General features: G+C 39.2%; 1 protein-coding gene across 2 annotated transcripts; it reads left to right on the forward strand.

The window, feature by feature from the left end:
• LOC102231053 (sodium/potassium-transporting ATPase subunit alpha-3) lies at positions 1–27,849 on the forward strand. Of its 2 annotated transcripts, none has more exons than XM_023331379.1 (23): positions 1–262; positions 368–465; positions 13,772–13,885; positions 14,428–14,487; positions 15,186–15,389; positions 15,573–15,686; positions 16,423–16,557; positions 16,665–16,782; positions 18,409–18,677; positions 18,756–18,954; positions 19,045–19,289; positions 20,235–20,427; positions 20,680–20,855; positions 20,929–21,065; positions 21,285–21,435; positions 21,846–22,014; positions 22,763–22,917; positions 23,015–23,138; positions 24,038–24,183; positions 24,281–24,411; positions 24,495–24,596; positions 24,692–24,783; positions 26,300–27,849. In XM_023331379.1, exons 2-23 carry the CDS (start codon positions 460–462, stop codon positions 26,326–26,328), a joined length of 3,069 nt encoding a protein of 1,022 aa, XP_023187147.1. In that variant the 5' UTR covers positions 1–262; positions 368–459; the 3' UTR covers positions 26,329–27,849. The 2 variants fall into 2 exon arrangements, with proteins under 2 accessions (XP_023187147.1, XP_005798792.1); XM_005798735.2 differs by having other exon boundaries at positions 13,811–13,885.
• The last annotated feature ends 68 nt before the right edge of the window (positions 27,850–27,917 follow it).

Here is a 27,917-nt window from a genome sequence, read left to right on the forward strand (position 1 = left end):
CCCGGCGGAGTGGTGCAACCTGGAAGAACGGGGAGTACTGCGGCAGCCGGCAGAGCCGCGGAAGAGCATCGAGTCCTGGGGAGGTAGCAGGTTTTTTTCTTGCCGGGTCCTTTTCACCGCAAGTATCAGAGAGCAGAGGAAGGAGCGGGTTCCACGCGTGATGCTCCGCTTGAGACCGCGACATTTCATCTGAAAAAAAAAGAAAAAAGAAAGAAAGACGTCTTACAGGAGAAAGAGGGCAGCCTGACCTTTTTTAAAAAAGGTTTGAGCCTCTCTTTATCCCAACTGTTCAGCCTAGACTGCAGATATCCTCTCTACTGTGTGTTTAAAGCTAAACAACTGCGCTTACACTGTTCTGCTTTTCAAGGCGAGGCATTCATACACTGACTAATTCAACGTGAGGGGCTGACACCTCTCAAGCGGTGCATCACCTGAGAGAAGAAGAATAATTGCGCCAACATGGGGGTAAGACACACCATTTCCAACTTTCTTAACTGCGTTGTAGCCCAGTCGAAGTGGCCTGAAAACCGAGGGGTGGTCTCTTACCTTTACTGGTATATTTTGAAATAAATGAGCCTTGATGTCATTTGGATTTCCTGTGCAGCCTCTGTGTCTGAGTGACATTGACTCTAATGCGGAACTGTGTTTTACCCAGCTCTCTCTATACTGCGACAAACTGATGCGGCCAGAAGCTCCTGTCAGATCAGAACCGCTCAGTTGGGTTTTCACCTCTGCGTCAGGTTTAAAGGTTCGGCTGAGTTTAAATCTGATGCATAATGCATTGGAGAAGGAAGGTTGTCTTGTTAAGTGTCTCGTTTTGCAGTGACCGTAACCTTGCGAGCCAGTAGGCCCTAATCGGTTTATTCCTCCAGATTGCTCTTGTGTTGGGGGGGGGGGGGGGGGGGGGGGTTAGGGCGGAATGGCACGTGTTATCTGCGCCCATCGTGGTTTAATAATGTTATATTCAGGTGTTATATTCACATACTTATTCAGCTCTTCCTTTGTGATGACAGAGCACATTGAATCCACCTTTCTCCTCCCCCTCTTCATCTTCTTCTTCTCCTCCTCTCCGGCTCTACGCAGCTGCTTCTGTGCCATTGGAAGGCATTTAGCGCTGAGGACGCGTCCTTTCCACTGGATGCTGTCAGCCGAAGACACCCTAATGGCCCGTGCGTCATAATGCGGTTACCAGGAATAAGTGTCTCACCAGCTTATTTCTCCTTTAATTTGTGACATAACATTGGAACTCTATAATCGCCAGTAATGGTCACACTCTCTGGTGAAGAATAATGAGACGACGCGATCTGGTCTCCACATCTTCATGCGCGCATCTTTAACCCCCCATCTTGGTTAAACTTGTCATAGCCGTACCAGTGAATGAATCAATAGGTGAATTTGCGAACCCTGGTGGAAAATCACCAACTGTGAGCTGCATGTGAAATAATAGCCGGTTTTGCGCATTTTTTTTTTTTTTTGCTTCATCACCATTTGTTGATGCTGGTTGTAATTTTTAATCTGATGCAGCGGCACGCGGGGATGAATGATGCGGCGGCGTGCATGCAGACGGATCTTCAAGGCGGCGGGAGAGGATTTATGGGCCCGTGTGAGCCTCTTTCCCTTCTAAAATGTGCTGCTTTTGCGGTCACTGCGTCAAAAAGAGACGAGGGAACAGAAAGTGCTTACGCACGTACTATGTACTGATGTGGGGACGTTTGGTTGTGGCTGTATGTGGTGTGAAGGGGAATAAGTTATCCTTTGGGGCACAGTGTGTTCCTCCAGGGGTTGGCATTATGGAAGCCAGTAATTAGAAGAGCAAATAGCAAAGATCTGTGAAGGATGCTGAGGTGACCCTGAACGCTGGGGAGAAAAGATGGATAGAGGATCTAGAAATCTTACCATTAAATGCCCAGATTTCCATTTTTCCCTTCACGCTTCTTTCCTCTTTCCTTCAAGAATGTCCTCTTGGCGCACTGTGCAGCGGCTGTCCTTCCACAAGGCCGCAGGGGGCATCGCTTGTGACGCCGCTTTCTGCGTCAAAGAAGGGGCGGGGCTTGTGCCGTGGAAATTCCCTGCAAAGAGCTGTGATAGGCTGGAACCAGGAGCCACGCACAAAAGGGACAGCACTGATGCTGTATAGAGAGAAAAAAAGCTTTAACATGTGTCAAGAACACAAGGAAGACATTTATAGATATTTCTAATTTTAGCAAGCATCCCTTCAGAAAAGGATTTTCACTCTCTGACTCCGCCTCCTTGTCTTGCACGCTGTTCCTTTTCATCCCTTCACTGTTGCAGCTTTTTGCCTTACAGAGTCTGAAATTGTTTGCTGTATAGGAGAAATATAAAATGAGATGTGCATCAAGGGCTTCATGGCTGGATCGACTGCTGCTGTTCACCTTCAGACACGTGATTCAGATGGTGGTGGTTGGGGGGCGCTGATGAGAGAACAGGAGGAAGGACAGCGAGGTGGTGGCTGCATTTTAAAGAGAGAAACAAGGAGTTAAAGCAATGGCTACTGAGTATGGACGAGGAGAGGGGGAGGGCTGCTTGACTGTATATCCTGTTACGGGATAATGACCTGAAGCTCACATTACCGTGTCTTGTGTTTCCCTCTGCTGCAGCGGGTGGGATTGGTTATCAGGGGCAGAGGAGACAGATGGGTAGCAGAAGGCGGTGTGGGTCTGGGTGGTAAGGGTTGATGAGCAAGGATAGAAAAAATAGGATGTCACCGTGTTTGTCAGGAGGTCATACTGCCTGAGAGCAGTGTGACATTAAGTCCTTTGTAAGATATGGGATATAAAGGTTTCTAGGACAGTGTGTGCATTTATTTTTGTACCACTAGGGCGTGTGCAGGAAAGAGGAGACATTATGCTTTTCTAAAGGTAGTGAAGGAGCTGTGTGGCTGCTGCTGCTGCAGAGGCGCAGCCCTCAGTTTGGTGCAGAGAGCTGCACCTGCTGCATGATGCTTTGCGGTGGCTGGTTAGTCCCTCACGATGTAGAAACCAGCAGAAAGAAAGGTTCATATACGATGTGGTTCCCCTGCATGTGTCCAGGGATTCAGTTAAGGTCAATAGGCTCCTTCGATTTAAGCAACATGACAGCTGCTGCTCAATAGGAAGCAAAAAAGACGAGCACCACTCAGGAACATTCTGATTTCTCTCATGCAGCTAAAGGAGCTACATCTCCTTTTGGCTTAAAAAAATCAATAGTCCTGAAAGGTCACATCTGTGCTTCATTGCTTCAGCTACACCCTAGTTTGATGCAAAGACTAGTACAAATGAAAATATCCCTTGATGCTCATATTCATTATGCTTTTTGCTCTCCTGCCCCTTCAGATGGTCAGCTGGATTCAGGGATTTAACCACAATGAACCCTTAAATTAGTCACAATAAGAACAGATTTCCCTAAATAAAATCTGGTTTATCAAAATAATTCCTTTTTTTCTATCTTTCAAATTACCAATCCAAGTTCTGTGGCTAATGTAATTGCTAAGACTTTCTAAATTCTCTCTCTCCTATACTGTAACACACATCCATATTTGGTCATGTAAGATATCTCCTCCTGCAATTCAATTCCGTTGTTAAACCAAGATTTACTTCCGATTAGCTGATCATTACCTCTTGACAATTCTTCTGTGCTGTGAGGGAAGCAATGATCCAAATTGTCAAGTAAACTATTGTTGTTCTCTCAGAAACACCCAAACAAGAGAATAGATGAGAAACGTGTAGAAAACTTTCATTCATTCAGAGTAGCTGAACTTTAGTCACAAGGCCTGATTAGCATTTGCGGACTTATATTAACTGCTTGTTTTTGTTTTTGTTAGTTTTTTGTTGTTGCTTTAACTGAGATTAAAGTCAGTTTTTGACTAAACAACCTTTTACAGTAGTTAACCCAAATTGGTAGCCTGTTTTGCCCACTTCCATTTCATTTTTTGAAATGGAAGTGTTTATTTCTCTTGTTAGTTGGGTATTTTTATGAACTATTAGGATAAATAATGACAATAAAAGACCCATATCAAAATCCATTTATAAATATGATTCCCTGCAGGGAAATGTTATACAGTAAGTAAATAATATATATTTAAAAATTACTGTACATACTGTTTGTCTACCCTGGCACAAAATGTCCCCATAGGATGTTGATGCAAGTCCCTACATCTCTGGTGGCAGGCAGTTACTTTCTGTCCTGGAAAATGCACACAACATCACGACCAGATGTGCAAAAATACAAAATGGAGGAAGAATTCAATTAAAGTGAATGTTTTTGAGCCAGAATTAAGTAACTTTAGTCAACACTTTCACATTAATAAATGGGAATTCAGCTGCCATGAGAGGCAGGTCTGTAACTTTAAACTTAACCCAACATCCACTGTAATCATCCAAAGGTCCACTTCTGTAACTTGCAGGCTACTTTTCCCATAAAACACAGAAGTTAAACCATCTTTCCTCTAAAGGTCAAGTTGTCTCTTTAAGACATTACTTTAAAACAAGATTATATTAGACTTAGTGATTGATATGGCCAAAAGTTTCCAACTTAACATGCTGATGGTCTCCCATAAAGAGAGTGCTTCAAGAGGGGTAGGTTGCCTGACTACAGCAACATGACATTGACAACATTTCAAGGCGTTGTCCTGGAGATGAATGTGTCCCTATACGAGTAAATCAAGGCACAATGGGCAGCACTGCACAGACACAATGCACAGTTTGAAGATTAACACTGAATAGTGAATTCTTTCATTGGATTGTTTCATTTGTTTTAATGTCTTGTCTGTTGGATTTTTCAACATTGTAAATATGTAGTGAATATCAGCTGCTTTAATAAATTTAGTCAGTCTGACCGGTCTTATGAATGAACTGAGAAAGTACAACACATTTAATCAATAGACGACAATGGATAGGTGATAAACATTAAAGCAGTGTCCAAGCTTTATTAATTAAAGCTGATGAAGAATTTTGGAGTTGCCTAACAGACTAAAGAAAAGATATTTTATACCCTAATTCTGGGTTTTGACTTCAATTTAGTCTAAAAGAGAAAGAAACAATGGTAGAAAAATTAATGGATTAGTATGATAAAATAAATGGCTGAAGATTTTTCATTTAGCTATTTATGCTTTTTTTATACAATACTATAAATACATTAAAAGATGCAAATTAACAACAAATTCAACAACTTTTTAAAAGAAAATAAGAAAATAAACATTTTATTGCTAAAAGTGCAACAACATTAGCAGTTTAATGGCTGCTCTGAATGTGTTGTTCTTTCAGCAAAAGGTCCTTTTTGAGTCTGTATACTCCAGTTAATGATTAATCAATTACGAAATTAATTGTCAATTATTTCAATAAGAGATTTGATTAATCATTTCAGCCCTGCTGTAGATAGAAATGACCCCAACAAGTTGGTGGCTTGTAGAACTTCATTCATAAATAGATTTGCATACATGCAAACATATATTTGTTCCTTCTTTCCTGGACAAAACATGTCTGCACGTTGGGCCCCAGAACCACAGCGCTTCCTCATTTTGCTCTTCGAGGATGACTACTGCTGCTCAAACAATCAGAAGCAGACATTTGGTGTAAATATTGCAACAATTTAACTGGGCAGGAAATGTTATTGAGCCAAATGTGGACTTCCTTTGTGGCATCCTGACTTGTGTTTAGTAGAGTGTCAGCAGTGACTGTTGTCATGGCAATAATGAGTTGCATAGCAGCACAATTTGGAAAGTTTGAAAAATACATAATTCATTTTTGAGGAAGGTAATCTAATGGCTGAACTAATAGTCTCTTTGACCAAGTTGTAGAATCGAATTGACAAGCAAAGAGGTTCTGGAGATGAAAGGTCAAAATTAAGAGGTGTATTCCTTTACATATACATCCTTTAACCCTAAAATTAATTGGTGTTAGCTTCTGTGTGTGTGAGTAGGTGTGTATGAACATATGTGTAGCTCTTTTCTACCACCCAGTCCTACAATTACTCTCTCTCAGAGTGAGTCAAAATGCTCCCTGCACAAGACGGGAAGCAAGATTTACAATGCTAATCCAATCCAGTTGAAGTGATGCAGAGTTCTACTTACTGGGCTTGATCAAGTCACACAGCTACACCGTCGTTTTTGTTGCGTGATCAGATGAAGATGGTGACAGGACACACAGATGGGCTGCAGGAAGCGAAATAGAAAAGAGGGGATGAAATGGGTTGTGGCTTAAGAAGGGATTTTCAGTTTCAGTTGTGTTTGACTTTGTTACTTTTTGTTTATTTTTTTATCTTTAGAGTGAACACAAGGGAGATGATTTAAAGCTAAAGAGAGTTAATCTCTCTTTGTGTCTGCAGGGTTTAGAGGTTGAGATTTTCTGTCTGCTTTTATAAGCATCTACATTGTGTTGCATTAAATATTTATCGGTCACAAATGTTATTTTATCAAATCAGACTGGTGCAATTGACTAATTTTCACAAAGCTTGAGTGAAAGCATTCACTTTACTGGGTAAAACCATTGATTTTACCAAGCCTCAGACAAGCTCACTTCTCTCAGGTAAATGTGAAGATTTTAAAAAGCTTTCTTTTTCCTGGGTGTGCAAAGCAGCAACAGTGGAGAGGGAGAAGCACACATTGGGCTAATCCAGTGCTGCATTCAGAATGCTAAATCCCAGTAGTCAGGTCCCTTGTTCTCCAGCCTGAGCCCCCCTTCTTTGGCCCAGAGCCCTCCGTCCTGCTGCAAGAACCAGCAGATGGCCCAATGACTTTGCAAGGTTGCACAAAAACATAATCAGTGATAAATGAATAGCAAATTTACCCTCAGCTGTTGTAATATTTGATATTCAGTCCAATAACAGCATGTATTATATGCTGCTTTGCTGTTTTTCATTAGATTGTCCATGTGAAGGACAGGAACAATCTAGTAACATGAACCTGAAGGGTACACTGGTAACTTTGCCATTTATAATTAACATGGCTCTAACAATTAAACCTATAAGCCTTTACTTATACCACTACAAATACTCAATCATATGATTACTAAGATGGTATTTCTCAATAAAGCCTTTAGTTTGATTAACGTGTGTATCATTACCACAGGACAAAATTAAACAAAGAAAGAAAAATCTACAAATTTAATATGGCATAGTAATTAAAGAGGGCAAGCAAATTTAACAATCCTTGTTTATGACCAAGAACTGTAAGACTAACAAGGTTTTTATTTCATTACTTCATGAGTACATATTAAAAATAAAGGCCATCCTGGAGATGTAAATGTGCTCTTTTGAGTCACAGAGCTTCTCAGCTTTATGCATATTTCAGCTGAACAATGACGCAGACTGGAGGTCGAGGTCCTTCACATTCCCCCTGGACAGAACATAGTGGAGAGATAACCCAGATTGGATCAAATGTCCACCTCTAGTTACCTTTTAAGATGCTAAGAAAGAAGTATCCAGTTATGTGCCTTTGGTTTTAGTTTCACTCATTGTGTTGTAAAGTCACCAAGTGAAAGCTCATGAAAAATTACTGTCTTTAAAACAAAGGGAAGATATTCATCATATTTCCTGTTCATTTATCTGAGGTCCGTTGACTGACATTATGATATTGGTTTCATGTAACAAAGCAGAGAAGCAGAAACGGTAGAGTGGGAAGTACAGTTAATTTTCACACTGCCATGTAAGAGCATTTATAATCATATGTAGATTGAACTTTTTTCATTTTGTTATGTTACAACCAACAACTTTATCTGATAGGCAAACAGAAAGTAGAGCATAATTCTGAAGTTCGAAGGATAGAAATGCATAAATCCTTTACAAATGAAAACATGAACAATTTGGTCTTCCTCTTTACTCTGATATCAGCACTAGAGTTGTTTTCTGAGAGCTTCAGTGGTTTGAGAACATTAATAAATAAGCAGCAGCATTATTTATACTTCCTTCAACATGTTGAAGGAAGTTCTCTGGCCTGATAAGAGTCCAAATATTTTTGGGCATGCATACATAAATGTATGTGAAGGAAAACAAACACTATAAATCACCCTTAATTTAGCATCCCTATGTTGTTACCTGGTGGCGGCAGCATCGTGGTACAGAAATACTTTAGACTGGCAGGACAATCCTGGGGGAACACCTGTTAGAGACTGCAACCATGGCAGAGGTTCACCATCCATCAAGTAATAGAAGGGTTTGGATCTAACCATGTTCATGTGTTTGAATGGCCTAGTCAAAGTCCAGATCAAAGCCCAACTGAGAGTCATTTGTGGCAAAAATGTTCTTCGCCTGACTGAGCTTAAGTTATTTTGCAAAGATCAGAGATACAATAATCGGTTTGCTGATGTGCAGACCTGTTACAGATAAAACACAAAGGACTGGTTGGGGAGAGGATCAAGTTAAATACATTTATACTCCACACTTTTTACATTTTTGATTTTGGAAAGACTTGAAATGTGCAGTTTATGGAGACTATCTGTACAAAGGTACCATTATTCTTTCACTTTTTTCACTTAGTAATTACTCACTACTTTGCACTGGTCTATCAAATAAAATCCCAACAAAAGCCTAGAAGGTAACAGAAGCTAGCAGTAACAGCTTGACAAACGTGAACAACTCAAAAGGCTCTGAATGTAAGTTGACGCTGCTGATTGCACAATAAAAAATGCAGAAAGAGAAGTGTTGCTCTTTGTGTTTTTTTTAGCTTAATACCACTTCCCCTTTTGACGTCAACACACTGAAACAGAATGCCTCCACAGGGCCATTCTTACATCTGTGGGAACTTGCAAACCTAATTTTGTTTGATGCAAAGTCCGAATCATGTGCAGTAAAAAAGGAACTTCAGAAAACAACCTCCTTTTTTCAGTTTAAGCCATAATTAGTTGGCATGTTCCAACCTGAGGTCTTTAGCATGCTTGACTTGATTGTGCCGCACCTACCTGGTGAGTACCCAATGTGCAGCCACAGACCAAAACCTTCACTAGATTTCAGTGTCACGTTTATGTGCACTACTTAAGGTTTAAAGAAAGAAGACGCAATTTAAGACACAAAGAAAATAAAATTTGGAACATCATGTTTTGAAGGTACTAAACATTTCATTATCTCATTACTTTATTGAGCCATAATAATGTGCCTGTTTTGTCCCTTCCACATCTTCCTCTTCCTCCTACTGCCGCAGTGTGTGTAGAAGTTGCTCTAACACATTGTAGCCAATTCAGTGACTCACCTCTGCTAACACAGGCGCATACAGACATAAGCGCATTAAAAAATGCAGAGCAGTTCTTGAAATCCATCAGTGGCCTTAAACAAACAGCAGCGGATCCAGTGTCCAGTTATAGATGCATCAGTTATTCCTCATCCAGGATAACATCAGGGGATCCTCAGAGTACCAGGCCACTGCCGAGCTCTGTCACCATGCCAGCTCACCATGGTAACCGGCTCTCCTAACATGCTCTCATCAGTGGCTTTGCAGAATCATTTAGGAATCAATTGAAAACAAACATTGAAGCAGCCGCTTAATCAAGTTATTGATATTTTAAGTGCATTTTAATGAGTTAAAATGTCTCTGGATGTTGGCTATCCTTCTGTAATCTACAAAAAAGCAGCAAGATTTTGCTGTTTCGCAATAATGTAATTGATAAGCGTGTCCATCATTCTGTTTTTGCTCTGTGCTCGTGGGGGAGTGAGTGTATGTAATTTCAGCCACAAGTCTCTGTTTCCTTCCTCAGGACAGAGGGGGCTCATTGAATTACTCAGAGATGTTGAAGACAGCTGGATAGCTCCACAGAAACACACAGACAGGAGCAGTGAGAATAGATAAACACAAAATATGGATAACAAGAGGCATATCCTTTTTTACTGTGCTTGCAAAAGCGTTCTGTACTCTGACCTTTTCCCCGTTTTGTTACGTTACAACCACAAACTTTAATGTGTTTTACAGAGATCACAAACACAGAATAGTGCATAAAGTGGGAGAAAAATATTTACATTATGTTTTTTTTTTTTATATATATATATAAATCTAAAACGTGAAGTGTATTTGGATCTTACCCCCTTTAATCTGGTACATCTAAAAACAAAATCAGACTTTTTGGCCTGCATGGAAAACACTGTGTGGAGAAAATCTAAAACTGCACACATACTTCCATCAGTGAAAAATGGTGGTGGCAGTATCATCCTGTAGGGAATCTGCTCTTTGGAAAGGATGAAAACTGTCAACTTGTGTTTTTTACACACTGATCTGTATGGACAAATACAAGAAAAAGTTTCTTTCCAGCCTACTTGATTGTGGAGAAACATTGTTACATTGTCAGCATAAACTCATTAAAATTGGATAGAGCATGGTGATGGCAGCATCACACTGTGGGGACAGTTTGAGGCTTCTTCTTCCAGCAGGACAATGACTCTAAACATACAACTGAGGCTACGGAGATAAGTTTAGATCAAATTCCGATGTTAAAATGGCCTAGTTAAAACCTGGACCGAAATCCAAATGAGAATTGATGTGAAAGCTTGAAATTTTACATCCCATACAAGTACACCTCATAAATTTACAATACTTTTTGTCTTTTATTACATAAAATCCCAATAAAATACAACAAGGATTGTTGATGTAATGTAAAAAAATATGAGAACTTTTGCAAGACATATAAAGATGAGTATATGCTCATAAAAATGAAGAGCCCACTGCACTGAACCCCACTGAAAACGTCATGGTTATTTTACCAAATATTGATTCCTGAGTTAAAACATTAGTATTGTTGTTTCTAAGTGAATATGAACCTGTTTTCTTTACACTATTTGAGGTCTGAAAGCACTGCATCTTTTTCGTTATTTTGACCATTTCTCATTTTCTGCAAATAAATAATACAGTTTTGCTTGGAATTTTGAAACATGTTGTCAGTAGTTCATAAAATAAAAGTATAATATTCATTTTACTCAAACATATACCTATTAAAAGTAAAATCAGAGAACTGATCATTTTAAGTGGTCTTTTAATTTTTTTCCAGAGCTGCATATATACACAGTTTATTGTTCATGTTGCTAAATGTCTTCTCTGATATTTCCTCTTTGCCAATCACACAGTCACTGTCCAACTATTTTACTCAGTAAACTGACGAGGATAAGCTGGCCACGTTTCCTCTCTCTATGATTCAGGCTCATGAATACACCCTCACTCTTATTTGTAAATAACACCTTCAGGCACGCATAACCTGAAATGAAAATATGGTTTATTAGCAGTCCATGATGTTGAGATCTGTTAGAGTGCCGTCAGTGTGTGTCAAAACACTCAATATTTAATTAGATTCTGAAAGACGGGTGGCAACACCCACACCTCCTGGTGCTCTCCCCCCAACTCTCTCTTCACCTGCTTTCCTCTCACCTCCCACTGATGTCTCCTCTTCCATGTGCCTGTCTGTCATCCACTTCCGTCACATCCGTCACTCTCCCTTTCAAATCTCTTCTGTTGTTCGGGCCGGTCTGTGTAAGCTCATGTGGCTTTTAGATATCTGTGTCTCCATCAGCTTTATCACATACAGGAGCAGGTAGGCTGCTGAAAGGACGGTTTGTAGTGTTCATTTATTGTTTATGGAAAAACAAGGTAGAACAATAAAAAGGCAGAAACACACCTGCTAGTCCCATTACTGAAGCTGAAGCGTTGAATTACTCTTAAACACAATGTTGCATGACTTACTGTGCAACAATCCTGTTCTCAAACAGATAATATCCCACATAGATTATAACACACATGTACCTGTGTCAGCACATCTCCACCCACCTCCATTCTACTCTGGGCACATGCTCACACACCTGTGACCTGTCTCAGTGGGGTTTGGCAGCAGTACTTTTCCACTACACCAGTCTCTCTGTGTGCAGCCTCTTCATCACCAGGCCTGCCTCCACATGCTGCAGTGAGAGATTTGCTTACCTGCTCTCTTGTTACTCTGTGTGTTTGCATATGAGTGTGTGTACCTTTTGCAGTCAGGTCAAACGGTCTCCCTCCCGCTGACATGCTGCTCCCCGCCCGACAAGCTCAAACAAAGGGTTTTATTGTTTGTTCCCAGCTCAGAAGTGGTCGTTGAGCAACACAATGGGGCCGCTTAATTAAGTGAGAATTGTCGTGCATATACGGTATCATAAAAACTCTGTACATGGGGAGCGAAACCTGAGAGGCAGGTTTTGGAACCCAAAGAAAATAATAAAAAAATGCATAACACAGGGGTTTTATTTCAGAGGGGTTGCACAATGGCAGAACAATTACAATTCAAATGGGAGATGCAGTTTCTCTTTGTTCCAGTGCAGGTGTGTTTGGTTTGGTGCGGTTTATTTGGGCAAGTCGATCAACACAGAGGAAAAATTTCAGATCATTATTCATACTACGCTCCCCCCTTCTATACCTATAAGACCGGCACATTTTAAAAATAAACACACATTGAAGATTTACCTTAAAGATCAAATCTGCTTTTTATTCTGAAGGTAATGGAAGTTAGCTGTTGTTTGATAAGGTTCCTTCCAAGATTCACCGTTAGAGGGCGCCAAGTTCAATTAATTAGACTGCTCATCACACTAAACAAATCATTCCAATTCCAAACATGATAGTGGCAGGATCATGCGAGGATACTTTTCTAAAACAGGGATTGGGAAGCCTGTCAGACTTTAGAAAAGGAAATGCTGGATGAAAACCCCTGGGATGGAGAAGTGTGTATGAATCTAAACCCAGGGCTAGAATAGAATCTCTTAGACTAAAGCCTATTCATGTATTACCCCATTATAGTCCATGTCTAACTGCTAAATACTCTGTCCATCCCTTATTAGTCATTAGTTATTGTGCAAAGAAGAATGGGCCACAGTTTCAGTCTCAAGATGATCAAGATTTTTGCAAAATGCTGTTCCATGTATAAAAATGTAGTTATCTGCATTAAGCCAAGTACTTTTAATTTGTCACTACACTTGCTGTGCACTTTAATCTTTTCTGTTTGTTCTTTTTGTTATTTTTTTTATTGCTACTTTCAATTAAAATTAGGTGTAGAATAGTTTTTTGTGTCTTCCTTTTCAGCTGCGTGTTGGTAAGGTTAGGTCTAAATTGATCCGCCTGGATAAATAGGTAAAAATTAGTTGTAAAATAAAATAATGTGTCTGATTTTTGTCCTGCGGGTTTATATTTACTAATCTTGATAACAAAGTGTCTCTAAGGGCTCTGCTCTAATATTATAAAGCATATTCAAACATAAGAAGAAGTGCTTTGATTGGCCTGCAGCCTTGAATTGTGCTCTGCCTTCCTCTGATGTCCTCCTGGCTTGCTGCTTTATAATTAAATAAAAAGGAGCAGGTTAAACCATTTTCACTCTATTAGGTGGTGGTGTGTCCATCTGGGCGTTATGTTTGTCAGAGCATTTGATCAGTGGATGCCAGATGGGTCTGGCAGAGACAACAGATTAAGGCTTTGATGTGACTTTACAGTGTGGTTTTAATAGTGGTATGTTCAGGCATAAGCCTTTGGTTTTTACTTTGAATAGCCTTTGTTTATATTAATGTTTTTTAATCTTTTACTTTCCTCATTAACTGAGATTACTTAACCTCTCAAGGCCACCTCACTAGGCTATAACATAGTTCATGGAGTATTTAAACATATAGAAAAAGATCAATCATCCCTAATTTCTGGTGCAGTTTGTGAATGATAGATACTCCTAGAAAAATAGAAAAGATTCTCCATGTGTCGAGTTCTTCGGTTTATTTGAAAGCTGCTAAACTCAAACACAAAGGCTTTCTCCTCAGTGTAGTCCGAGGGCATGTGTAAAACATGTGTGTGTGTCTGTAGTATGGACGTTCAGACAGTTACCGCGTTGCCACCACACAGGACAAAGATGACCGATCCCCCAAGAAGAAGAAGGGGGGCAAGGACATGGATGACCTGAAGAAGGAAGTGCCCATTGTGAGTAAAACCTTCTATTTTTATGTTTTATAGCTAAATATATTGTAAATTATTTCACTTTGTAACCTGTCAATTGGGTTATTTTTAAACTATTATTATTATTATTTTTAAATACTCCATGCCTTTGGTGAAGGTATTTTCTTTGGCAAGAAGAAATCATTGTAAATAAGCCTAAAGGGTGATGCTTTGCCCATTAGAGGGGTTTGACTTTTTATCAGGATGCTGTGAGTTTGACTCCACATTTCAGCTCAAGAAACAGACAACAGGGCTGCCATACCTGGCTGCCTTGAGACTCTAATCTCTCAGGTGAACTGCATGCATGGAGTACCATTATAAATATTTTATATTTTACTCAGTATTTGCTTTACAAATACAGAAACGCTTTACATGGCATAGATTTATTATTGTTCAGGACTTTATCTGCTTAATATTGCATGGATAAATGATTACAAAGCACAGGATTTCTGACATCACAATGTATTAATATGTGTTTTTGCTTGTTTCTTTGTGTCTTTGTTTTGTTTTGTGTGTTTTTTTCGCAGACGGAACATAAGATGTCTGTAGAGGAAGTATGCAGAAAATTCCAGGCTGATATGGTCCAGGTGAGTCATGTTTTCATGGTTCACCACAAGGTGGCAGCAGAAATGCTCAAGAAATGCAAGAAATGCAAGAAATACGGGTACACAGACAGAAAATGTAAGGTTTCCATCCACTGTAATGTAACTATTTTATGATAAATTTCTAATTTTAGGGTTAAATTACTATAAGATAACATTAAAAATTAGCCTTGGGAGTCTAAAATAAAAGTACTTTTCTCTAATCTGTAAGGGGTCATAATTGTATGCACAAGCTCAAATATATATATTTATCCCCACTGGTTCATTATCTCTTAACAAGTTACATCTTAACTATACTGTTTGTAGCCATTAACAGGCTTCTGACAAAATCCTGCCTGGATACTCAACTACTCTACTTGACATAAAGTTAATGTAAATTGGTTTATTTCCAGGCACAGACATGCATTTAAATTATGCATGTCTAGCAATGGGGCTAAGGTCCATTTCATTTCAGAAACTGGATATTAGCGGCTTCTCTCCAGCTTGATAACAGGCTTGCATACAAACATATAGGTTGCACATATGTGTATATATTTGGGTCTGTATGATTTTAACCTGGTTTAGATTAGAGAAGTCAAAAATAAATACAGACCTAATTTTCACTATAAAATCAGTAAGATTATGTGTTTTATAATCAGTTCACCCTGATGTTGACATGTATCCGTCTTCACTTCTCTGTCAAGGGACTGACCAATGCCAAGGCAGCAGAGATTCTGATCCGAGATGGCCCCAACGCTCTCACCCCTCCGCCCACCACCCCGGAGTGGGTCAAGTTCTGTCGCCAGCTGTTTGGTGGGTTCTCCATCCTGCTGTGGATCGGCGCCATTCTCTGCTTTTTAGCCTACGCCATCCAGGCAGCCACAGAGGACGACCCTGCAGGCGACAATGTGAGCGAACACATCCACATATGGAGCAGCTACACCTCATTAGCTCATCCGTCACATTCAGGAATCTGAAGAAGCAAATAAAAATAACACCTTGACTAATTGATTTTAGTGTCACGCACTGCAGCTTTGCTCTTCACACCTGTGCAGATGCTAACCTGTTTCTCTGTCTCTTCTCTGCCACAGTTGTACCTAGGTATTGTGCTCACAGCCGTAGTCGTCATCACTGGTTGCTTCTCATACTTCCAAGAGGCCAAGAGCTCCAAAATCATGGAGTCTTTTAAGAACATGGTGCCACAGGTAAGCATGCAGGAAATATAGGAAACGTTTTAATTTTTCTTGTCAAATTTGAAACATACAAGCTGTTATTGTGAGAGGTGCAAAAATGTTTGTTTTGGCAGAGTTTCTGCTGAGTATGGGAAAATTATATTATATTGGCCTGGATCATAAGAAAAGTGGAATAGCAAACTATGGATGACAAAATTAAAGATTTCTGAAAAATTGGATGGATTTTTACATTTATTAATATTTAGATAACATCCTTTTATTTCTGTTCATCAAATCACAAGTTTATTTTGTTGTCAAACCTAGTGATAGTTTTCATCAATTCAAACTTATTCAAAATAAAACAGGACAACTTTTCCGCTTTTTGGTCTCGTGTCAGTGATTAAACTGAACCTGCCGTTACTGAAATAGCCTTAAATTTAGTTCTTGTCATCTCGCTCGATCTTCCTTGTTCCTCCGGATGAAAAATATTCCCATTACATAATGGTGACAACATTGTGTTTCAATAGAAATTCATGTGAAATACAGTATATCTGGAAATTGATACAGAATGTGCTTTAAAAACCTTTAACCCATTGCATGAATTGATTTACAAAACAAAATTAACACTTGGAAATCCTACAGTTTCCAAGCTACAGTTAATGTTTAATTTTAAGGTTTAATTTGAGCCTTCCAGCTCTCAAACCAACTTTAGCTCCTCACAATCAATTTATTAAAATGTTCATGTATTCTCCACCCTGTGTCCCTGCAGCAAGCGCTGGTGATCCGTGAGGGTGAGAAGGTGCAGATCAACGCTGAAGAAGTTGTGGCTGGAGATCTGATTGAAGTGAAAGGAGGAGACAGGATCCCTGCTGACATCAGGGTGATTTCTGCTCATGGCTGTAAGGTACAGACACAGACACAAACCGGTGCAACAGTTGAAATTATATCAGTTTTAGTGTATTTTATAGTTTGATTAATTTTTAAAAAGTCTATTTCTGTTCTTTCCGACAGGTGGATAACTCCTCCTTGACAGGAGAATCAGAACCACAAAGCAGGTCACCTGACTGCACCCATGACAACCCTCTGGAGACCCGCAACATTGCTTTCTTCTCCACCAACTGTGTGGAAGGTACTGGCAGTGAATAATGATCTACATATTATCTTATTCTTCACATCTATACTGTAGCAACCTCCACAATTATTGGCAGCTGTAACCTCATGCAAAAAACATTACAAAATCTGGTCTTTAATTTGAGAACATTATGTCCTCTAAGGAATAGAAATCCTTCTCAATCAGGGAAAATAATTATTTCACTATTAAATCAATGCAGTGTCACATTTCTGTTTTACTTTTCAAGTTGATCAGAATGTCAGACATAAACATACAGGGATACAGAGGGTCATTTCTTGTATGGACGCTTCAAAATGGGAAAGACAGAAGAATGTGTCAAGCAAATGTGTGTTGATCTTTGCAGTTGATGAAATTGGTTGCAAGAAAATAGCTGTTCACCTAAATTTGCCTGTATTAAGAGTCAATTAAATTATTAAAATATATAATACAAGGTTTCCAAAGTGTGGCCTGTGGACTATCTTTGGCCCTCTTAATAAGTTAGTGCAGCAAGTGATCAGTATTCAAAAGTTGGATAAATGCTGCCCTTCTGTACAGGCGGATGGTGCACAGGGACACTTAAAAAAAAAAGAGGTTTTCACTGATGCATATCCTTTCAAGAAAGACGCTGACAAGTTAAGAGCTTCTTAAAATGGAAAAGGTTTTAGACATCACAAAGTTTTTGTATTTTATATTTACCCTGTTTATGTTTGTTATCATTTTAATTTTATAGTAATAAGACCGCAAACATCCTGCGACTTGTACTCAGAAGCAGACATGGGAGCACATTTTCATTAAACTTGGATAAATATGACAAGGCCTTAAAGAAACAGAGACCTATATAAAGATTTTGTTGCTGAGGACAAACAAACATTTTTAACAAAAGAAAACACAAATTAACCTGGAAATGTAGGAAGTTTGAAGGTTTTTCATTTTATTTTACAAACATTTTTACAATAATTTACCAATCAATTTTGTTTATTAGTTTTATTAAAATTGTATTATTACATATTATTTTTTTGTTTAATAGGTATAGGTATATATACCTTAATAGGTATATATTATAGGTATATTCTGGAGTAACCTCACAACATTGAAAGCTCAAAACATTGTCCTGAGCCGTATGCAACGAAATTTCGTTCTGTATACACCTTGTGCATACAAAATGATAATAAAGTCAGTCTAAGTCTAATAAATAAAAATTAATTAACAATAAAATTTGGTATTTTAAAATTTGAAATAAATTACAATTTTGTTACCTATGAGTACTTTTGAATAATTTTGACCCACATGGTTAAATGTTTAGACACTTCTGCATTCAAACTGGACCTGTGACCATTAAATCTGAATGATGGCCCAGGTTTATTTTTTACTGTTGGCAAGAGGAGAAAAAAGTAAAACGACAGTAAAAAGCAACATATTGGCATTAAATAATCTCCATTGCAATCATTTATTTCAAGGTGTTCATACATGACTTTACCAGGTGCACCAATATTTTTAAAGGACTCTATTGTTGCCTCTGAAAACTTAAGGAAAAAGCACAATTTAAGTGGAGATCCCTGATATGACTTTTGTCATTTACAGTATGTATTATGTGGTTCCATGTTGCTCAGTCCAACAAGTTGTCTTGTTTTTTTGTCTAACCAGGCACAGCACGTGGTATTGTCATCTACACTGGAGATCGCACAGTCATGGGTCGCATTGCTACTCTGGCCTCCGGTTTGGACACCGGCAAAACCCCCATTGCCAAGGAGATCGAACACTTCATCCACATCATCACGGGTGTGGCCGTCTTCCTGGGCGTGACCTTTTTCATCCTGGCCATCATCCTGGGTTACAGCTGGCTGGAGGCTGTCATCTTCCTTATTGGCATCATTGTGGCTAATGTGCCTGAGGGACTGCTGGCCACTGTCACTGTAAGGGACCAGAGGTTCTGGATTCACGTATTGTAAGTAAATAAAGTGAAAGTTAACATTATGTCTGTGTGCCTGCAGGTGTGTCTGACTCTGACTGCCAAGCGTATGGCGAAGAAGAACTGCCTGGTTAAGAACTTGGAAGCTGTGGAAACCTTGGGCTCCACCTCCACCATCTGCTCTGACAAGACAGGCACCCTGACCCAGAACAGGATGACTGTAGCCCACATGTGGTTCGACAACCAGATCCATGAGGCTGACACCACCGAGGATCAGTCAGGTTAGAGAGGAAAGGGCATGTGGCACAGACGGCGCAGGCATTTAAAACATGTTGCACAGCTTAAACCCGTCCTTCCCGTCCTTCCCTCAGGTGCTTCTTTCGACAAGAGCTCAGCAACATGGCAGGCTCTGTCCCGTATTGCTGCTCTGTGTAACCGTGCGCAGTTCAAAGCCGGCCAAGACTCCGTGTCCATCCTGAAGCGAGACGTGGCCGGAGACGCCTCGGAGTCGGCTCTGCTGAAATGTATCGAGCTGTCCTGCGGCTCCGTCAGGCTGATGAGGGACAAGAACAAGAAAGTGGCCGAGATCCCCTTCAACTCCACCAACAAATACCAGGTGGGTATTTTCCTCAATATACAGTAGATGCCTATGGACAACTTTTATTACACTCTAAAAAAGAGAGAATGGTGCTCCAACTTAGAAAAAAATGTAATTAATTTGCTTCATGTAATTGAATTGAGTTTGTCAAACTTATTCTATTTATGTTTGTTTAACATGACACCTTAACAAAACTTGAATATTTACTTGGTTAAACTCAATTTGATTACTTGTAATAAATTAACAAAATCAAGTAATTTGCTTTTTTTAGTTAAACTGAATTATCAATGCATTTCTAAAGTATTCATACCCTTTGATCTCCAGTTTATTTTACTTTAAGTAGATTTTAGATCCACATAAAGTACTGTGGATTTTGGGGGGCTTTGACTAGGCCAATTTTACACATAATTATGCTTTGACCTAAGCCTGAAATTTAGCTCTTGTTGTATGTTTATGGATTTTGTCCTGCTGGAAGCTGAACTTCCTCCATAGTCCCATGTTTCCACTCAGATGTAGCTCAATATTTAGCTCCGTCCAGCTTTCCATGAAGTCAGATCAACTTCCCTGATCCTCCTAATGAGAAACATTCTCAAAGCATAATGGTTCCACCACCATGCTTCATTCTGGAGATGGTGTTTTCAGATCTATGTGCAAGATTAGGTTTTCACTGCACAAACGTTGTTTGAAGAATGGCTGTATTTATATTGAGATTAATTACACACACAGGGTCACGTTTTATGAATTATGTGACTTCTGAAGGCAATTGATTCCTCTAGATTTTATTGAGGAGTGTAGTTCAGAAGAGGCAAATTTACGCAACACTTATATTTACCACTTTGCTTTGTGAAGTTTGTGTTTGCAACACAACAAATTATGGAAAAGTTCAGGGGAATGAATACTTTTGAAAGGGACTGGATACCTTATGCAACAGGATTTATCTCAATATTAATTTTTGTCATTCAGCTTTCAATACATGAGACAGAGGATCCCAATGACAACCGCTACCTGCTGGTGATGAAGGGCGCCCCTGAAAGGATCCTAGACCGTTGTTCTACCATCGTGATTCAGGGCAAAGAGCAGCCTATGGATGAGGAGTTGAAGGAGGCTTTCCAGAGTGCATACATGGAGCTGGGAGGACTGGGAGAGCGTGTACTGGGTGAGAATCTGTACTGGTGAAGATAGATTACATATGGCAATGCAGTAATAATGTTCAGCAGGAGAAAATGTGGATTTTATTGACATGTTGTTGAAGTCAACAGTAGTGCTCAAAGAATAGTTTGCACTTTTCTAAAATCAGTCCATTGTCAAATCAAGAAATTTTAAATTTACGATCATTTCTAGAATATTACAGAAAAAGACAGAGAAGAAAAATTTATTATAACTAGTAGCATTTGGCTTTCCCCTGCAGGTTTCTGTCACTTTCTCCTGCCAGAAGACCAGTACCCCAAAGGTTTTGCCTTCGACACAGATGATGTTAACTTCCAGACGGAGAACCTTTGCTTCGTTGGCCTAATGTCCATGATCGATCCTCCTCGTGCTGCTGTGCCAGACGCAGTGGGGAAATGCAGATCCGCTGGTATCAAGGTGAGTTATACCAAACCATTGCATTGTATACATTTTAAGGATGGATACAATATTAAATTGGTTCTTGTTGTAGGTCATTATGGTCACTGGTGACCACCCAATCACAGCCAAAGCCATTGCCAAGGGAGTGGGCATCATCTCAGAGGGAAACGAGACAGTGGAGGACATCGCAGCTCGTCTCAACATACCTGTTGCTCAGGTCAACCCAAGGTAAACATTTGCTGTCTGATATGCACAGAAGACAAGGACAGACCTTTTAGTGAAAGCACAACTTGAATGATGCATTTTTGATTTATTTATTTATTTATTCAACAAACTCATTATCCACATAGACATAAAAAACAAAGACACATAATACACAACGACGAATAAAAAACACTTGCATACCAGTGTTTCCACAAAGCTTAAGCTTTTACTATTTATATTCAGGGATGCCAAAGCTTGTGTGATTCATGGCTCGGACCTGAAGGACTTGTCTCAGGACCAGATGGACGACATCCTGAGGAATCACACAGAGATCGTGTTCGCTCGGACCTCCCCACAGCAGAAACTCATCATTGTGGAGGGATGCCAGAGACAGGTTGAGACATTTTGACATTGTTTTAATGAAGAGTCTTATAAGAAACATGGTACTGCGTGGAATTACGGTAGTCTGTCCGACATGTTATACTTGTTCACCAGCAGGTGGTGCTAGATATCCAGTAAATGGGCATCTCTAGACAAAAGGATACAGTTAAATAAAATACCTATTTTCAGTTGCATTTCAATTGAAATAAAGTAGATAATTTAAACAGTTTACATCAAAAAACAAATTCAACCTGTCAAACATAATCTTATTTATACCTTAAAAAATAATATAATATTTATTATAAATAATACTTAAACTATTAAGGCTTTTCAGAATGTTTGAGTTTGACTGTTTCTAAAATAAAAAGCCGTTCCTTTGGTAGATCATCTCAGCATCTCATGCCTTTTCTCCATCTATCTCAGGGTGCCATTGTCGCTGTGACAGGTGATGGTGTGAATGACTCTCCTGCTCTGAAAAAGGCCGACATCGGTGTTGCCATGGGAATCTCAGGCTCCGATGTGTCCAAACAGGCTGCAGACATGATCTTATTGGATGACAACTTTGCCTCCATTGTCACCGGAGTGGAAGAAGGTGGGAAGGCCCAGTGGAGAGGACTGAGATGAGATCGATAAAGTGTTGATAATGGAAACCTTAAATAATGGAAGACGGTGGAAAATTCGATTTCAAAAAAACATAATCTGATGGGAAGTCTTTATGAATAAAATATATAAATTGATGAAGAATAACATAATTTGGGTATTATGTCAACCAAGTGTGGTTTAATCTTTAACCAATCTGATTCTGGCCCAATTAAACAGAATGTTGTTGGGCTCAGTTGACCAGGTTTGGTTTAATCTATATTCTAAATTGTTTAAAAAACAATGTTCAGCTTAAAGTATCCTTGTTTACTTTTGCATCAGATATTCATACTAAGCATAGAGTACTTTGTAAGTTTTTCCTTTCTGTACTGACTATATGACCAAGCATTTTGGTCCATGTCTGAATCTTGAACATAGCTTAGCATCTTAGCATTTCTATGCCCAGATGTCCATTGTGGTCTCCACTTTATACCTTGCACATGTACAGAGCTAAGTAACTTCCTTTTTACTGTCAGTCCTGCACTTTATATTCTATATTTATATTTATATTCATATTTTATACTGTATTTTATTTTATTCTGGAGTAACCTCACAACATTGAAAGCTCAAAAACACTGTCCTGAGCCGTATGCAACGAAATTTCGTTCTGTATACACCCTGTGCATGCAAAATGACAATAAAGTCAGTCTAAGTCTAAGTAAATGTTGTCTAATGTGATTTTTCCACTTATTCACCATCAGGCCGGTTGATCTTTGATAACCTGAAGAAGTCCATCGCCTACACCTTGACCAGCAACATCCCAGAGATTACCCCCTTCCTGCTCTTCATCATCGCCAACATCCCTCTGCCTCTGGGAACCATCACTATCCTCTGCATCGATTTGGGAACTGACATGGTGAGAACAATTAAAGCCAGACAGTGTGAATTTATATACATACACTTAGAAACAGCTGTGCAGTATAGAAAGTTATCTCTTACTCTTCTTTTGATAGGTTCCAGCTATTTCTTTGGCTTATGAAGCAGCTGAGAGCGACATCATGAAGCGTCAGCCCAGGAACCCCTTCAGGGACAAGCTTGTAAATGAGAGGCTCATCAGCATCGCTTATGGACAAATCGGTGTGCAAAAAAGACTAAACCTAAATGTTCTTGCAATTATTCACAAACATTGTATGTAAATACAAGCTATAGTCTGAAGAAGTATCAAAACAACTTTCAAATGATATCAAAATGATATTTGAAAGTTAAAAATCAAGACAACTAAAATTATGGGGTGATTTACTATAAACTATATTTACAAATAAACCTGTGAAAAGTTAGATTTTTCTTTGTACCTATCAGAAAAACATCTTTAGTGAATGTTATTGTGTTTTATTGGTTAGAATAAATGCCAGTTAAATGACTTACAATAGTACCTTTATTCTACAAAAGGTCACATTCATTCCTGTTGAATGTGATATTCCCACCATTAATAGTGAAAAGGTACATCTTACTTTGAAATTAAAATGTTAGGTTTTAATTTCCCCTCACACAAAACACTATGAATAAATCCTGAACTAAATTATTTCCATCTTTTTGAAACAGCTTGGATTTTGCTCATTTATTAAATCAGTAAATATTCAGTTTGGTTGCTTGAAACATGAAATTAAAGATTGTTTGGTTGACTTAAAAAACAACAACTCATCTTTGTTGGACCAAAACATGAACAATAAGGTGTCAACAAGAATGAAAAAATAAACTACTAATTATATTCTGGGTATCTTATCGTCTTTTAAAATTCTCAAAGCTGCAACACTAATCAGCTAATGTAACATGTATTTAGGGGGATTATACAGATAGTATCAAGGGATTGGAGCACAAATAGAAAACACAAACTTGTTATCAATAAATCTATTGAAGCTGTAAATTCTACCTATGCTTCTTTTAGATGGATTATTTATTTAAATAAAACCTTATTTTAGTCTTACTTGTTGAACATAAACCATGTCTACATTATGTCAACCTGTCTGCCTCCACAGGAATGATCCAGGCGTTGGGAGGCTTCTTCAGCTACTTTGTCATCCTGGCTGAAAATGGTTTCCTGCCCAGTCGACTGTTGGGCATCCGACTGGACTGGGATGACCGCAGTTGCAACGACCTGGAAGACAGCTATGGACAGCAGTGGGTACGTGTCTTTTTCTTTTCTTTTGTAGTTTCAGTATCTTTCTTCATATTTTGCCAGCTGGTCTTACTCTCTGTCTGTCGTCTCCTTCCTCACACAGACATACGAACAGAGGAAGATTGTCGAGTATACATGTCACACAGCCTTCTTTGTCAGCATCGTGGTGGTGCAGTGGGCCGATCTCATCATTTGCAAGACCAGACGTAACTCTGTGTTCCAGCAGGGCATGAAGTGAGTGCTGGAGCTACACATATGCATATTTAAAAGTCTTCATGAATTGTTCTTACTGATGCTTGCTGCGTTTCTGCGCTCAGGAACAAGATTTTGATCTTCGGCCTGTTCGAAGAAACTGCCCTGGCTGCCTTCCTGTCCTACTGCCCTGGCATGGATGTGGCTCTCAGGATGTATCCTCTAAAGTATGTCTCAGAGATAAATGTTTCGCTCTGTTATAAGACCTGACATATTTCTTGCTTACTTTACTCACTTTACTTTACTCATTTCTTGTTTGCAGGCCTTCCTGGTGGTTTTGTGCATTCCCATATAGTTTTCTCATCTTTGTTTATGATGAAGTACGAAAACTTATCCTCCGCCGGAACCCTGGCGGTAAGTCTCTGTTTTTTCTCTTATTAAGGGTTTTAGTTGTATGGAAAATATGAGATTTACATTTTTACATTTTTGCGTTCTTCTCCACATGATTGAAGTTGTGCAGAAATTGTTTTTTGGCAAGTTTTTCAAAAGCACAGTTGTTCATCTCTCCTCCCAGAAGGTGTCCTTTAGGTTCAGGAGTGTTTCTTAGTGGAGAGAAAAAGGCAGGTCTCGTTCTGCAGAGCCGTTGTCAAAATAAGCTGCCGTTTGTTCTTGATAAAGGTTAAAACCATTTTCCCAGCAGCTTTTCTTTCTTTTCTTTTCTTTTTGTTTTTTCCTGAATTTAGTGTAAAACATTTCACTCCAGATTAGGTCATAAGTCTTTGCTTCTCACATTTTTTAAATTATTTATTTATATATTAAAAGACATTAAACAAAAAACAGATCAATAGTTAGTATTCATTGCATTGTACAAGGGCATCTCAATAAATTATATCAATGAAATCTTGCCTTTATTTCAGTAATTCAATAAAAAGGGGAAACTTATGTCTTACATGGATTTATTACATGCAAAGTGATGTATATTTTATGTGTTTGTTTTTATTTTAATGATTATGTCTTAGACAAAAATTTTCACTTCTTAGAAGAACTATTCCCATGTTCTGAGTACTATAAACACTCGATACGTGGTTGGGTCTCCTTTTGCTTGAATTACTGGATCAGTGCAGACCAAGTTGCTTTAATATCAGAGATAATTTCATCTGTTTTGTTGGTTCTGGTGTCTTTTGTGCTTCTCTTGATCATAACTCCAAACTACATAGATCGGGGTTCAGGTCTCCAAAATATCACTGAATGTGGAAACTTCACACTGTGGGTTCTGCCTTTCCACTCTTCTTCTAGATCCTGCTAGGACCTTGCCTTTCAGATAAAATGAAAATTTACCTACATTTTAGGACCACAGAGTTACCCCTCTTTCCCTTAGTCCAGATTTATTTCTGACATTTCTGAATCTGGAGTGGCTTAACAAAGGGAATGTGACAGGAATATTGGAGCATTACCAGGATACACCTTTCTGTGGAGGATGTTGAAGGTTTTAATCTCACTGGCTCCAAACTTGTAAATTAGCTTTGCTTCTCAATCCTGACCATTTATGGCGTACCTGCCTTGTTGATGGTGGCAGTGAAAGGCAGTGCTGGTTTACCATGGTTGTGGAGCCAAAATATTTCTGTATTGAAATCTCTATTATAAATGAAATCCCAGTATTCTAGAAAATTTAATTTTGTTTTATTAGCTATGTCATAACTATCAAAGGGAACAGAAATGAACATTTGAGCCATATCATTTGCGAATAATGAAGTAACATGCCACCTTTAAATTGAATTACTGAAATGAATTACCTTTTCAACTATAATTTATTCAGATGAACCTGTTTTGGTTTTTTTTTGCTCATTTAAGAATGCACATGTGCACATTTCCTAAAATGTTTATAACGTCAAGTGTGAACTTCTCTGTGTTTTTCTTATTTGTGCTGCAGGTTGGGTGGAGAAGGAGACATATTATTGATCAGTGGAGCACCTTTGCTCAAGCCCCTTTACATCTTCTACTCATCCGTTCTCCCCTTCACTTCATCCTTGGCAAGACTCATCTCCAGACGCCCTCTGCCCCCCTTTTAAAGACAAAACCTGCTTTCAAGCAATTTCCATCACAACTGCCCCAAAGATTAAAAACAGCAAAAGCACCTTTACAACTTTCTACATTGCCCTGCGCCCCTTCTCCTTACCTCCTATGATACTCTTTGCATGTGTTCTCTCACTGCTGTGTACTTAAACCAATATATCTACCAAACGGCAGCTGCATATTGTGTATGTAGATTTGAATGAGCTGACGATACAGAGGGAGTGTCTATGCTCTGCAAAAAAAGGACCATTCAGCTTCCTCTCCTCCCTTTCCCATCCCCTCTGTATTTTAGTAGGCCCATCTCTTTTCTCTCCTCGCCAGCAGCCCTTTGCTTGTCCTCCAATCACACACAGATTAAAAGATCACACCGAGTGATCCCAACGCCGGCCACCACTTCGACTGCCACCTCTCGCCTCTGTCTCCTGTTTGTGGAGGAACCGCAGAGTGGTCACCTCCCCGACGATCTCACTACATCCATTTTTATTTTTCGTTTCTTCTGTTTTCCACAAACAGTGTTGTTGTTTTTTTAATATGTGGGGGCAGGAGGGATTTTGATGATTTATTTGTCTTTTTTTATTTCTGATATGGGAGAGAAGGTGTGTGAGAGCAACTTTTCCTCATTTAAGCTTAACAAAGCACATCTCATGGCGTCCTGTCCTCCCTCTTGCTCCCTTCTGTCTCTCACAGCCCTCCTCTCCCTTTCCCTCCTGCCCCATTTGTCTCTGTTTGTGTGCACAGTGTGAACCATTGTCGTTGTTAATAACTATTACAGTACATCCCCTCTACCCCAAGTTGGTAAATCAACTCAATCTTTCTGTGTGCTCTAGGAAATCTATGTAATTCTATTCCTGAATTTAAATGAGACAATAAAAAAAAATATGTTGGAAAGCAATGCAAGAGAGACATTCATGAAGAGCATAAACACTACTGGTCAGGATCTGTCTCTCTTTTTGTATTTTCTTTGTTTTCAGTTTTTTTTTTTGTTTGTTTTTTTGCTGGTTTCTCAAGAGGCTAATCTTCAGTGTAACAGCAAAGCAGGGTGTCAGGTTGTGTTTATCAAACCAAAAGGCTTCAGGTTCCCCATGAAGGCATGTGTGCAGGTATGATGTGGTGAAAGTGTGCTGCGATGTAGTTCGAGTGGCGACAGTGTGACTCCATGCGCCTGGGGCCCTTCTTACGGGACCCGGGTCCTGATCCCGATAAGTCCGGCTCGGATCTGTGCACACTTGCGTGTTGGAGACCAGTCGAAGGGGACCAGCAGTCTCAGCTGGGTCCATCCCAGACCACAGAAAGGGATGAGATTGATGAAGAAAAAAATACCATCATACAAAACTTGTAGAAATATTGTGTGTCAAATAAATGAAACCAACACCAATAAAACATCTAGAACATTTAATACAACCTAAACCTGCGTGTTTGGTTTTGATTTTGTGTCACTGACTTCCTGCATCCTTCATGTCGAAATTCCTCCATTT

Source organism: Xiphophorus maculatus, chromosome 3 (genome assembly GCF_002775205.1).
Source record: "Xiphophorus maculatus strain JP 163 A chromosome 3, X_maculatus-5.0-male, whole genome shotgun sequence".
NCBI classification, from domain to species: Eukaryota; Metazoa; Chordata; class Actinopteri; order Cyprinodontiformes; family Poeciliidae; genus Xiphophorus; species Xiphophorus maculatus.